This window comes from Schistosoma mansoni, chromosome 3, assembly GCF_000237925.1.
Source record: "Schistosoma mansoni strain Puerto Rico chromosome 3, complete genome".
NCBI classification, from domain to species: Eukaryota; Metazoa; Platyhelminthes; class Trematoda; order Strigeidida; family Schistosomatidae; genus Schistosoma; species Schistosoma mansoni.
This window is the reverse complement of record NC_031497.1, coordinates 15,319,689-15,335,327: the sequence shown is the minus strand read 5'-3', so window position 1 is coordinate 15,335,327 and position 15,639 is coordinate 15,319,689. Positions and strand designations below refer to the sequence as shown.

Genomic DNA, 15,639 nt, shown 5'->3' with positions numbered 1-15,639 from the left:
TGGATTTGTTTTTAATTTTAGTTTAAGAGCCTGAAAAAAGCACAATTTCACGAAATTATGTTGAAACGTTCTTAAAAATTAAAATCTAACGTGCATGTTACCATTTTATTCATATCCCAAAGTTTAAAAACTCACTAAAACTTACTGAAAGCATGTAAACTGACATAATCGTTGACTATATTTCATCACATACTTCTTAAACTAATAAAAAAAAGTTGGGGAATGTACATCACGTAGGATGAAACAGCAACCAATCACTTGTATTCTTATACTACAGATAATTGTCTTACAGACAAGTAACAGTTAATAGTTATTTCTTCCACGCCTTAATAATTGAATATAAAAAAGCTCTAAAATACCATAATCTTGTAATCCATCGACCTTTAAGATATAACTAGTTATACAAACATTTGGTCGGTGACGAAAAGATGAAGGCGAAATGAAATATGGATCATATATTCAGTAGTATCAGTAAATGTTATTTTCATTTATTAGAATTAGACGTACAACCATCATATGACAAATGATGATTACGAACAAATATGGCTTTTTAGAGGATAATCATAAATTTTTATTACATTGCCTCACTAAGAGATATTAAATTTCTACACCTTTGTAAATGCAGCAAGTAAACGGTGTATTTACTAGCCTTATACACTAATCACATTTACGTTGCTTTTATTTTTTCCTCAACTGTCAATGTACACAAAAATTAAAAAAAGTAGTTGTCACACTCTAATAAGGCATGTACTACAGTGCACAGAATAAATGGTATGAAATAATATAAATAGTATAGACAGTATAGTATGAATAGTATAAAATAAATAGTATAGTGCTGGAAATGTTAAAAAGAATGTACAATGTCATGAATGCAGGTTGGTATATTACTTTTCCTTATCGCTAGCGTCCAAAGTTCGATCTATTATTCGTTTGGACTAGCAAGGTAGACTTTGAGGCGGAGAATAATTCTAACTCTACTGGTCCAGAATTCGCACACCTCTTTCAACCGAGTTTTCAGTTTGATAATAGAATACAACAAGCAATAGTTCAGTAGTATATCTTATGCCAATCAATTTCTCAATAACGTAGAATAATTTCCTCATCGCGAAGATGAAATTACAACATAGGAATAACTACACCGAAAGTGGAAGAGATCGAAGAAGGTGAATAAATAAATAACCATAATTGGGGATTATCAACAACAACAGTTAATCGATCCAGTGGGAGCTTACAATCAGGAAAATGTAGAAATACAATAACACATTTATCTATTAACTATGCCATGAAAAAAATCAGTAATAGCCCGTAAATTTGTCCCGAGAATTACATCGTCAGTATTCATTCTTTCACAACACATAGAGTAGGAGTAATAACAGGAGGAATAGAAGAAAAATAAATAAATTGTGGCATAGCATCATTTGAACTAAAGCAATAAACCAAACTGTGTATTTTTTAAGTGGCAATTAGTCTATACTTTTTCAATACCAGCTCATTTATATGAATTGCATTTGTATAAATCATCTTATGAGATAGATTAAAGCAATATTTAATTTCAGTTAAATGAAAACGACATTAATAGGATAATTAATTTGATTTTCATTGAAAAAAACTTCTTTATGACTAAATTTTTCTAGTACTTAAACTTTATTAAGTAGTAAGTTTGGAAGAAGACAATAATTATGGGAGGTCGAAAGTATATTTGGTTTTAAACAGAGATCAGTTTACTTTTGTCTAAAACAGATGACATGTGAACTATAAAAGAGGAAATCTGTTGACATAGGAAAAAGGCCTACTCTACGTGGGTAGATAAATCAATTATCTATTTTCCTTAGGCGAAAAGGGCATAAATCAAATATCCAAATAGGATCAACTGACTGCAAACCAAACTTGAAAGCTGAATAGTACCTAGTCACTTGAGATCTATGTGGATAACAACGAATATTATTATAAATACTAGGTTGTAATTGTAGTTGTAGCGTGTAGTTTAAAAAAGTAAATACCGAGTATAGGTGCATCAGAATATTTGGGATTACAATCAACATTAAGAGTTAAAATTTGATGTAACTAATTACGTATTTTTGCCTGATTTTAACATTCACACTCCTGATATCGATCCCATCACTTGCATAGTTGAGCTACACTTTTTACATGGATTATTGTACATGGGATACCAAAGTCTTATGGGGATCTATCTAAAATGTTTTCACATACTCTTAAGATGATTACTTGTGGATCAAATACAGCGTATACGTTTGTGTTTTTCTTCAACATAATAATCTTTTTAGTATAAAGTTATTTAGCTATTTATTCGGAAATGGAAACTATGATTATTAAAACAAACGTTGTGATCACGAGTAACCCTCCTAATTAAAAAATGATGAGAACGATTGTGTCCCATACTTTCTCACTTGATTAACACAGGAAATCAGATGAAATTGAATGTTTTTAGAGTTATCTTCTGTATATCAACAATTATAATGCATCGATTACGTCAAGTCATAGGGATTCATATATAAAAACGTAGGGTATGTTTTTAAAAAGAGATTTTTGTAACTCTTCTCTTTAACCTTATCATCAACATAAGTTCAATTGGATGGGGTCCAAACGGGTTGACTATTCCGTCCTTTATTTCAAATTTCGTTTGTTTTCCTACACAACTGTAACATAAATCTCCTTGGTCCCTTCAAAGTTGATCATGTGCCCTGTTTCTAACAAATTTAGCATTATTGTTAATCTACTCTCAAGTTTCCTGAGACCAACCGAGGATCTGGGAACATAATCACAACAGTTATGGAAAATTTTCAAGTTTCTGAGAGTTATCAAATAGAAGTATTAAGTTTGTGTAAAAGTTCACAAATTGCAATCACAGGTTACTTCTGTGAATTCAGTTCATCAGGGGTATCAAATGATCAGTTGGTTGGGCAGTATTCGAATCTCATTTACCATTCTGCAGTCGTATTTTCTTTTAAGCACGTCAACAGGACCTGATCAAAGCATGTTTCGAATAAGACCACTTTGTAACTTGCTGACTGGTCCATTTTCAATCGATCAGTGTTAGTGGATGAGCTGAGAAGACTATAGGAATTTTCAGTGTGAAATTTTCATACAGTGATACTTTCTCATTATACTAATATAACTTGCTATCCACTCTGAAATGTTTATATTTCTGTCTAAATCGTGTTTCAATTCGAAAACTAGTTGAGTGAAAAAAAGTATAAAAGAATACTAGGCCAAAGGAGATTTAATACAACGAATTATTGATTTCTCCAGAGTATCAAAGACAAATCATAAAGTGACACTACTCAGTATGTCTACTGCTTAGACCGTGTAATTACTGATTGGACATAAACGTAAATCTACAAGAGATCAAATTTTAAGATAAGTGTCACTATTGTTAATCTACAGATGTCAAACTAACTCTCTCCTTAAAAGTAGCCTTTATATTGTAATACACAAAACCAGAAAGTTTTTTACATGTTCATCTATCCAAAGAAATATGTATGTCCGAAGTACAACATAAGATAGTCTTCTAATGACCTCCTTCGTATTGATAACAAATCTGCATTTAATGTAATTACCGATAAATTTGAATGTTAAGTGAGAAATAGGTCACTAGCATATAGTTGTACTAAACAATAAACCCTATATTTTCCTGAACAAGTGAAATATGTGTATATACACCGTGAACTGATATACTGTAATATTCATCCACTCAGCCCCCAAATGCCCTGGTACGGCCGAGAGTGGGGAGAGTCCGCTCTCCCTCTCAAAATGCTCTCACATGGCCACGCGTATATAGCCTCTGACAGGAAAGTCCTACTCACTGCCTTCTCAGACCACGGGAGTTGTTTACGAAATTAAGAGGACGAAAAGCGAATGTCCGGCGCTTTAACCGGGTTGGTGGACACGGCGAGTTCACCTGTGGGAGTTGGAAAACCCTCATTCCAAACCAATAGTGCACATGGACTCCAGTACCCTGAGGGAACGAATGGCGTATGAATCAATCGTTGGTCACCGGCTACCATGGGACTGCATGTCCTCACGATGCTTCACTGCCTTGTGGATCAGACATTTAGGTCAAAGGCTCCAGGTGTGGCCCCCTAAGAAAACCACCTGCTTCAGTTTGGGCATCTGGGCAGTATCACAGCCCTCACACAAATCGAATGAGATTTGTGCGGCGCTTATGTATCTGGTGCTTCCTTGTACCAATATTTATGCGTTTAAATAAATAAACAACTAGAATCGTATAACTAAACACCAGACAGAACTAAGTCAGTAAATAAGGGTTTTTAGTAGATTATGCAGTGCAACATTAACAATGCAAGTAGTAACCTATTGTTATATTTTCAATTGAACATTTTTGAAGGTTATAATTAGCTGTAAAAAAGTTCAGTTACTTCTCGTGTGTGTAAAGTAAACTGAACTATTTAGGAATACAGATACAACTCGATCGTATGTAATTATCATCTACATTAGCAATGCTTTGAGTAAATTTGAAACGAATCCACAACAATGCACTTTATAAAGTACTTTTGTATAAAATACTATGTTCTTCAGAATGGTTTATCCAGTATATACGGTTATACGCACCTTATGACTTTGAAATTTGTAATGCAACATACTTAGTTAAATTGTTAGATATCGAAGTGTACTACGCCCCCAAATGCCCTGGTACGGCCGAGAGTGGGGAGAGTCCGTTCTCCCTCTCAAAATGCTCTCACATGGTCACTCGTATATAGCCTCTGGCAGGAAAGTCCTACTCACTGCCTTCTCGCACCACGGGAGTTGTTTATGAAATTGAGAGGACGAAAAGAGAATTTCCGGCGATTTAACCGGGTTGGTGGATGTGGAGTGTCCACCTATGGGAGTTGGAAAACTCTGATTCTAAACCAATGGTGCACATGGGCTCCAGTATCCTCAGGGAACAAATGGCGTACGAATCAATAATTGATCACCGGCTACCATGGGACTGCATGTCCTCACGATGCTTCACTGCCTTGTGGATCAGACATTTAGGTCAAAGGCTCGGGGTGTGGCCCCCTAAGAAGTGTACTATGCATTACTTAATTTTATTGTTTTTGGTATTGTTTCTGAACATTTTTATACTAATTACTTGCCAAAAAACATTTTTAAATTAGTAGCTTTTCATGCTAACGTAAATTACCTTTGACACAAAAGTAAGAAAGAAATCGTTACGTTGTGCTTAGAACGTTTCTGATGAACACTAGTCAACTCGGAATATACATCCAGAGTATTCTAAAACTGGTTGCTTCCATTCAACTAGTGGAAGGGGTGACTTAACGATTACAGTACTTAATTCCCAATTATTTGGTTGCAAGTTCTAATCCCGCTACAGTTACTTCAGTTCCTGGTGAGAGACCCGGTACTACTGTTTCAAAGGAACACATAATAGTAATAAATACAAACAAATATGCATAATAATGATATCAATGCTGAAGTATGGGAAGGTGACTAATGATAAAGTGTATTGGGCAAGAATACTTAGATATGTGTATCTTTTTCGTCACAATAATCTGACTCAATAAGAGAAGTTTTAGTTATGACAAATAAGTAGCACTGGTTGAATCAAACGAAAACATCAATGAGATTAATGTAAAACTTCACTAAAGAGAGATAAAGATAGGATAGAATAAAAAAGACCAAAGACAGATTCCGTTTCTAAAAAATATATAAAATAAAGTTATTTATTTTATCAGTCTTGCTGGGTTAAACAATTCAATACCGGGTTGTTGTAATAAATTATCTTGGGCTTTTTCTTCATCCAGTTTCATTTGATCGGTGACATTTGAATTTGTACTCTGTTTTAAATTAGGATTATTTTTTAAAATGATAGCTGTTAAAAGGCGTCCAGATATAGGTCCAGTAAGAATTCCCCAACAAGAATTACCCGTGGCAATATAAACATTGGATAAACCAGGAATTTGACCAATAACAGGATACCCATCACTCACTAGCGGTAAATAACAAGCAGATTCTGTTATCGTCTCAGCATCTTTTAATGATGGAACTACACTAGTAACTATTTCTTTTAAACGATTACAACGCCAAGATTCAATCCCAACTTGGTCCTTTGAAGACGGTACAGGCTAGAAGTAATAATAATGAAGTGTAAAAATTTTATGAGACTATCACTAGTCATGTCCAAATATTGGAAACCAATAGAAATGTATACTATGAAAATAAAGATGTTCATTGACACGAATTTTTGTGAATGGCGTCTGTTGATGAAAATATAGGAGTCAACTTGCAAGGACTGGAAAATCTTGGCTTTAAACCAGAGGTCCATGAAAGCTCAAAAGTTCGTATAGATTTTATTTGATGACATTGAAATTTAAAAAAAGATATTTACGAAAATAAACATGGAAATCTTATTTAATTCAGTAGACCTGTCTTTTGCAGTTGATGGGAGTGAAATTTGAGTTCCTTAGGAGTAATCAATATTGAGAAGACGAAAACCAAATCCTATAAACTTTCTACAATTTTTATTCGATCCTAGGTTTTGGGTCACGACTATAGGAGTATGAATATAACAATAAGAGTTTATAAACCAAAAATACAATGATTAAACTCACTGCTCCATCACCAAGACCACATACATAGACTGTATTATCAGGTCTTGGATAAACTTCAGGTGAACAAGAGAACTCAGAATTTTGATAATCCATGAACAAACACTTAGCATCTATTGGGGAATTTTCTATTTTTGATTTCAATATAATACTATGAGCTCGCCTTCCGTGAAATTTATTAGAATTTAAACATCCTGAGGGCAGCCAATTAACAGCTTCCTTTGACCACGGTCCTGTAGTAAGTATAACTAAGCTGGCAGGGATAACTTCAGAATTTGAAGTAGATGATTCTATTACTCGAACACCACTAACTTTGGGAGCCGATGTATTCGATGTTGAAAATTCCAACCCTATAACACGAGCAATTTTTAATTTGGTTCCCTGATTTGTTAAATATTGAGCACGCCGAAATAATTCATCTGTGAGTTTTTTGGGATGTACCTAGTAGGAATAATGTAATGAAATAAATAATACTTCCAATATTTTTATTTTTACACGACGAAACTCAAAATGACGTCACAAAAATATAATCTTGACCTTATTAGGTGACTATTTATAGGTCATGTCTGCTAAAGTTAAACATGTAGAGAATGTAATAGTTATCATCAACGCTATTGAATGGTCGTCACACTGTATCGCAGAATGGTTGAAATCTGAATTGTACCACAGGACACCAGCCCAGTGGTTTTTATAGTCCAGCGTTCGCGGTGAGACTGTGGACCCGCACCGTTCAACAGTTCCATATGGGGGTGAAACAGTTGCTTAGTGCTCCCTGGTTTTAGGTGGTACCTCAACTGAGATCAATGTGTAGCGAAAATAAACTACAAATCTGAACAAAATTCCTCCAAGTCAAAATCTTTAATGATTTTACCTAACGAGAGAAGGATTCATAGTATTAACGTGAAGTCACACAAAAGATAGCAATCACCAGAGTTTTTGGAAGTGCTCTATGCACAAAGTGTCTTTTAAAATGAAGATCTATTTAACTAACGGAATGGCTAATAAAAGCTTTCCATCCAGGACTTTCTTCGTTTACCTCAGATTTAGGACTGTATCTATACAATATGAGTCATATGAATACTACTCAACTCTAAATTTTCATCACAATAAACCGCTTGTTTAGCTTAAAATCCCTGCAACCTTACAAAGAAAAACCAAAATAAACTCAGTAATCAACGATAAACACTGTTTGACTGGATGACCTTTGAAATTAAATCAATTATAGACACCAACAAATAATATCGATACCAGTCGTTGTTGGTAAGGTTCCATGGTAAAGTAACTCTTCGTGTGAGTCACATCTGCGCTTTGATCGTGCTCTACTGAGAGCACGTGTTTGTCTTCATTTATTTGGATATAAGAAAATCAAAACCAGATCATTTATACTTCGGCTGGAAGATATATCGAGTTAATTAGGGAAGAAATAACCAAACAATGAGAAAATATTAAGGGGTACAGTCATAATCGGAATAATTTGGCATGAAGTCCAGAAAGCTGTAAATACAAAGGTAATATCTATCAGCAACATAAACCAAAAGGTTAGGAAGAAACAGTGGGTTTTAGAGGTTTCGACTGAAATAACAGATGCTTGGAAAATAATTTCGGTAAGATACAAACATAATGAAATACACAGACAGAAAGCCTACACAATGATCGCAAGCAGTAGTCGACCGTTAAAACAAAAGAAGTAGAAAAGTTAGAGGTGATAGTTATTGGTATATAGCTGTTTAGACTTATCAAATGTACAGGTATCAAAGTTAGGCTTTTAATACAACTGTTGAGGAAAAATATGGCACTGTGATCTATACTCAGATTAGGTGTTTGGGATGATGAGTAGAATACTCTGAGGAATAGTTCAACTGGCTTTCAGCTGTTACTTTTAGTTTGAAATTTAGTCATATTACATTAAACCTTTACGGTACGCAAAAAATACATGTAGAACATCTACAGTAAAAAAAGGATGCCAATAAAAGTAAATGGACATTAATGGTTTAAAACTAAATCAGTTTAGTATTAACGAATTTATTTTTACAGGGCATCTGGAAATACTCTTATCGACAAAGGAGAAATACAAAACAAACCTGTGCAGTAGTTGTAGAGTCTCCTATCAGGGAACAACTTTTCACTTTCGCACTGACCCAAGATGGTGATTCTGAAGAGCCGGAAGATTTCCCAGGAGATAGTGATATAGAATACGTGTTAACATGTCTATAATCACATACACTACCGAACTCATCTGCTAATTCCATGTGTAAATCAAAACCTTTTTGGGCTAAAACATCCATCTCATTGTGAGAACACCAGTCCTTAGCGAGGAATCCCCCAGCTCGCCCAGATGCAGCAGATCCAAGTTGCTCTTTTTCAATTATTAGTGTGTCGATTTTCCGTTTTGATAGGTAATAAGCTGTAGAAACACCCATAATACCACCTCCGACTATGATGACTGACATTATGGGGAGCTACATATGTACAGCCTGGATCTTAGTGACGGGATATTGACACCAATACACTGGATACATATATATCCTGACTCTAGTAGACTTAGTTTCCCTCAGTTGTTGTTCGAAAAACGAACTATGTTACGACTGGTCTAATAATGAGATTTTTTGACTTTGTATTTCGTTTAGTAATGGAACACTACAATAAATGTAAAACAACAATTATATGAACATTTCAAATTTAAGATGTAACTGATGGTTTTAATCGAAGAATCTTCCAGATTTCAAACTCTATACGGCTAGCTCTGTGAAAACCCTTTAAGCACTTTTCTCACTTCTGTGACTTTACCTGGATTGCTAACTTCCTATGTTTTCTTTGCGATGAAAACTATGTGTTGCTTTATTACATTTAACGAGCACTGAGGGTTTGGGTAGAAAACAATGAAATATCTTTTTGTTAAAATCGATACTATTGCCTTGATGGTAAAATTTGTTTGTTATGATGAGTCAGTCGAGCCAATATCAGTGATAACATTAGTACCTTTGAAATTTATGGTCCAACAAAAGTAGAGTAGCAAACGAGAAACCATTAAGTTTCATAAAAAAAATTCCTAAGATCTCAGACTTTAGAGGAGAATTACCTAGTTAACTTCTATTTGATGTGACACTAATATTTTATGACAGGTCTATAGTAATTTCGCACTTAATAAAGAAAGCTGGTGTGCTTATCTACTACAAGGACGAAGTATATGACAATTAACCATAATTAATCCCAAGACCATATGTATATGAAACTCCACGCTATTTAATCGATGATTAGGAACTATAAGTTGCAAAGGAACATTGGGTTACTATTGTAAGATCATCAACGTTGATGGTCTATGTCGAAATGATTGGGGGGCTACTAGAGTTAGACGAGAATGGTGATGAACCAACTAACGCTGAAGTCACACCTCGCGACCAGCACCTTACGTGGATTGCCCCCATCGACGTAACAAGGGGCCATGGATGTTATGGAGACTGTACAACACAAAGGACGTTATTACAAGAATATATTAGTTAAGGTACAACCACGAAAGTACAGAAGCAAAAGTACAACCACTGCCGCGTGACCCTACACTATAACCGCACAGAGAAGGGTTACTGTGACTAAAAACTGACACTTCCAACTTATGAATAATCATTACAAAGTGACGATACTTCCCGAAGGCAATTTTGAGTTATTTAACATTATGGGAAATCCCAGCATCGAATAGTTATCATGTTACCCCTCACCACCGTTAATTTTTGAGTTTTGATCGTTCATCATTCACCAAGGTTAGTGTTTTTACAGTAACTCAGTTTGTTTCACTGAAAGTATTAGGAATCGCGTTTTTGCATCTGTGATCATATTGGGTACAATAGTTTTTCTCGTCCATTTCTGCTTTCTAACCGAACTTTTGTGTGTCAGTTTTAGCCTGAGTGGTTTTTTCCTAGATGTTTGAAAATTTCGAATGGTGACATGACAGTGTGCAAAAGTAAATGTTAACGCTCGGGTTTTCTTAAACTGTGAAGAATGGTATGGTGTGATGAGTGTAAACGGCTATACCGAGAACTTTTTAAAGATCTAGCACTTGGAGCTTTTTAGGTGTAATTGACCTGAATGCATGTGCTTGTGTCAGCAGTGTTGCTGGGATCCAATAAGTGCGTTATCTGTTTGAAGAATGTGAATTTTTCCACATTTTAAAATATTAGACTTTTGTTGTGTTTATTAATGCAGAAGCTAGATCTAAAACTATATTTACCGTTTCCAGCTATGCGAAATACCTTTTCACACGCTTTTTACTTTAGTTTACACTAGTTTCAATTTGTTGGTGCGTATCTGTATATTCATATTTCCCGTTTCGCTATGTATTCCCTAGAGGTTGATTTGCTAACCTTTTGACGTTTTGTTGCTTCAATTATGACTGCTTAAAGTTACCGCTCTGGTACACTTTCATATGCACTATAGTACCATAATAATTTTCGAGTTTTTGTTCCTAATCTCTTTTCATTCTCACAGTCCGATACCGTAACAGATGTGATTTCATTTTTTGCTTAGTCTTTTGGGTACAACTGTAAGCCAATCATTGACCTTATTTTGTTTCTTGGTCAAATCTGCTACAACGTTCAGGCTTTGCTCCTGAGTATTTTATTGTGTTGAGATGGGGATCTGTGTGGAGCTCTGTAGTTGAGACCATCAACCCACATATTTCAGAGCTCTCTGTGGTTTGTTTTTTCTTTTCGTGTTTTCTTGTAACTATGCCTATATCTGTTTGTCAGCCACTACATCATAGTGGTCTACTTTGATGGCTTCATTCAAATCTAGAGCTGGACTCATGATGATGGTCGTTGCTTCACTGAGACTTGACAGCCGCTCATCCGTTTGTTTGAGGTCAACTCCATGGCTGTGTTTAGAAGCTCGATCGCCTCAAGATATATATTTATTATATATTTAAACACATAAATATTGGTACAAGGAAGCACCAGATACATAAGCGCCGCACAAATCTCATTCGATTTGTGTGAGGGCTGTGATACTGCCCAGATGCCCAAACTGAAGCAGGTGGTTTTCTTAGGGGGCCACACCTGGAGCCTTTGACCTAAATGTCTGATCCACAAGGCAGTGAAGCATCGTGAGGACATGCAGTCCCATGGTAGCCGGTGACCAACGATTGATTCATACGCCATTCGTTCCCTCAGGGTACTGGAGTCCATGTGCACTATTGGTTTGGAATGAGGGTTTTCCAACTCCCACAGGTGAACTCGCCGTGTCCACCAACCCGGTTAAAGCGCCGGACATTCGCTTTTCGTCCTCTTAATTTCGTAAACAACTCCCGTGGTCTGAGAAGGCAGTGAGTAGGACTTTCCTGTCAGAGGCTATATACGCGTGGCCATGTGAGAGCATTTTGAGAGGGAGAGCGGACTCTCCCCACTCTCGGCCGTACCAGGGCATTCGGGGGCCTCAAGAACCAGGAGAAACTCTTTAGAGAAGCGTCCCTTACACAGCCGACGCGATAGTGGCTTGCAACACCTCTTATATCCAGCCGATGTGAGTCTGGTTTACACGCTATGATACTACTTGTTGCAGTTGTCACACTGAATTCCATCCTCAACCGGAAGGAAAACTGTAGGTCTACTACAGCGATGTTTTGCTCTATGTGAGTTTATTGAGAGAACAACACACAAAATCTCTTGAATCGCACGGACTGCTAACCATCTCCTCTTTTCCGGTGCATTAATAGTGTTCGCTGTATCTTCTGCAATGCATTTATAAAAGTCAACTACTTAGAGTTCAGATAGCGTCAAATGAAATTCCTGTTTTACTGAAAGTTCAGTGACGGATGAGTTGTATATTATTATAGACTAAATAAAAATTGCCAATATCATACTCTTTAAATTTATAAAACACATTTGTTAGACATTCAAACATTAAATGCAAGGTGGCGCAGAAGCTAAATTGCGAGAAACGTCTGCTCTCTGTACAGGGTATGTGTTAAAGTATTTAACTAGATTCAAAGCATATTCAAGGTTGGTTGATATATCTAGGCATTATTCTCCGACTTTGACTCCCAACTCACACTTTTAACATCAAGTTCCATAAAGTCGTAAGTAAAAGAGCAGTAAAGCTGACACCATTCGAGTGACAATAAACCTATGGGATTATAACAGTACTTAGTAAACAAACACATCTTATTATGTGATTTCAGCCACTTACATTTGCCATGAAAAATGATTCGACAATTAAGGTGAGTTAACAATACTGAAGCTGTTATTCCAATGTTATTTTGCTTTATAATTAACTAGGGAACCGCCGAAGGTCATTACCGTGATATAATTTCAACAGGACTACTGCCCTTTTAAATCCATACAACGAGAACGTATTCCATGTGATCTAGCCTATGTAACGACAGAAATGCCAACATTCTGTCTGAATACAAAACTAAAGATCCAAATTCTATTTGATTAGACTAGACTATATAGTCTAGTCTAATCAAATAGAATTGGGACCAACAGAGGGGAAATAAAGGGAAAAACGCATTGGAAAATAAGGAGGAAATAATACGGAAATGCGCCAAAATGTCTACTTTCTCGCCTGTCCGGGGGAAATAACGCGGAATTTCCCCTTTATGTCGCTCTGTGCTTCACTTGTCGCTAAATTGTCTATTTTTCGCCTAAATATCCGCCAAATTGTCTACTTCTCGTCTACATATCCACCGAATTGTCTACTTTTCGACTACATACACACCGATGTAATTTAGCGCCCACTTTTAAAACGCTTTTGTAATTACCCCAACTATCTCCTGTGTTCGCCTTCATTCCCGCAACACAGCACACGGATAATGCGGTGTACGTAAAATATGGTATATGTTCAAGATTTTTATTGAAAACAAAAACCTTATTGATGTACAACGTTATGAGTAGTTTGTAGATGGTAGAGCATTAATGTCCATAATGTAATTGCAATTGTCACGGACCCGTATCATCTGAAGAGAGCTGCAAAATAATACAGGTAATAATTTATTAATAACGTACATGTGTTTATTTGCAAAGGCACAAACAATGAAACAGGCTTCCTCAAATAAGAAGTACATTATTTTTTTAAAATATTTATTGAAGACGAAGTTTGACAGGAAAAGCATTCCACGTATTATTTTTTTTCCGGTAGGATTAAACTATACTGCCGAGACAATCAGAAGCTTTCGCGGGTTTTCAAGGTCACGGCGCTAAGTTCGGTACCTGATGCTTACGTACGGTCGGTTTACAGCGGATTTTAGGGAAGATGTGATAATTTAGCGTCTACAATAGAAGTGATCATAAGATTTTGGCGCGAAATTCAATTATCCATTTAGATAAATAGAGTTTTGGCATTATAGCTGATTTCAGTTCATGATGAAAGCCCTAAGTATAATTCCTAGCCTTAATCATGAACTGTAAATCATAATTTGAATTCTTCACACGGGTTTATAACCCTCATTTGGTCTTAGTTGTTATGTTGACACTCTCAGAGTCACTCTAGCGTCGCTCAAAGGTTGTCCATAACTTATAGTCTCACCCATAACCCTAAACCCTACACCTAAACCTTAACTCTAACCCTAACCCGTAAACCATACCAATATACTAACATTATTGAAGCCATGTGGTCGAGGCTAAAAGAATTTTTGAGACCTTATCATGGTTTCAGAGGTCGACTACTATGGAGCCATATGGATGTGTTCCTGTACCGTATGCACTATGATTTTAGAACTTCTGAACCTATATCTGACCTTGAGAAGTTTTTGACCCATGTAAAAGAAATGTTTCCACTTTATTTCTTTGGTTTTGTATAGCATATTTTTACTGTATACTAACTGTCTTCTGATTGACTAATATTTCTCAAGGTCATTTAAGATTCGTTCAAAGGTCGGCAGTATAGTTTAATCTTACCTTCTTTCCATCACGCCTGTTGGACTATGGAGACTCAAATAATTCTTGTGAATTCTAAAATGTAATGAAGAAAAACGTTACTATATCTAGGAAACTGGTTTTGCATAACCAGGTACTTGAAGCTGAACTTACGGTCATGTCCTTTAACACGGAAGACTCTACCTATAGATAAGGCGAAAACACTAATCACTTTAAAGTCGTACGTAGGTGTTCTTTCTTCCGTCGATAACGCTTCTGTACTTTGTCTCTCATGTCGTGAAAATAACTTTGCGTAACCATGTCATACAGTTTCGCAAGGTCTTTCTCGTTGACAGATGATGACAGGAATCGATTAGTAAGTGCACCTGAAGTTTAAAAGCCTTATTTATCTTACTTCGTACGCAGCCATAAAACCGGCACTTCTGAAGCTCTTGTTTTGATGAAGTACCAAGTAGCGTGAAATTAATGGCGACTTCAGGTGTCATGATGTAGGACAGAAGATATCGCATGGACGTTTTAGGATCATCATCCATTAAACGCGTCAACATGGCCATCTGTAATAGGAATGAATGATAAAACTCATGTGGTGTGATTACAAATCTGTCCCTCACGTCTTTTTGCTCAAGACAAGCGTCCAAAGTTCCCAGTTCCTCTTCAGATGACAAAGGGAACTGTTGACTAGATAGTCCACAGTCAAATTGACGCGGATGTTCGCGCTCAGCGAACTTTGAGAGCATCAGCTTTATATTTGTACTAATTTCACTCAAGCTTGCCAATATTTTCAACTGCACCGTATGCATTTTTTCAAATCTGAAAAATTGGACTTGATCGTACGGATGACTTACTCAGCCGTTAGATTTTTATCATCGGATGTGGAGGGCGAGGTGTTTAATTGTGTTGAACTACAACAACCTACACTCCGACGCCTTCCATACCGATACGAAATCAAGTGTACGGCATTTACGCTGAAAGTCGGAGGGAGTACTTTCCACGCAACTAGATATCAACTTATTCATAGTCCTAATTACACAGGAGTTTACGTTCATTAGCCTTTTATGTCCTAATTCTATCTAGAGAGTTACAAGTTTCTTTGTGACACTTAAGTACACCATGTGCATATGATCTAAAGGGAAAGTTGAAATTATGTCTATCGGAAGACTTTCGAATATTGAATGTCCTTGATGGTG

General features: G+C 36.2%; 1 protein-coding gene across 1 annotated transcript; it reads right to left on the bottom strand.

Moving 5' to 3' along the window:
• Positions 1 to 5,324: 5,324 nt before the first annotated feature.
• On the bottom strand, positions 5,325 to 10,886 carry Smp_123440.1 (putative fad oxidoreductase; the record flags this gene model as incomplete). Its single annotated transcript, XM_018799389.1, has 5 exons — positions 10,813 to 10,886; positions 8,672 to 9,227; positions 6,594 to 7,031; positions 5,744 to 6,107; positions 5,325 to 5,389 (listed from the first exon to the last, which is right to left on the bottom strand). The coding sequence occupies exons 2-5, from the start codon at positions 9,038 to 9,040 to the stop codon at positions 5,325 to 5,327; spliced, it is 1,236 nt and encodes a 411-aa protein (XP_018651182.1). The 5' UTR covers positions 9,041 to 9,227; positions 10,813 to 10,886.
• Positions 10,887 to 15,639: the final 4,753 nt, after the last annotated feature.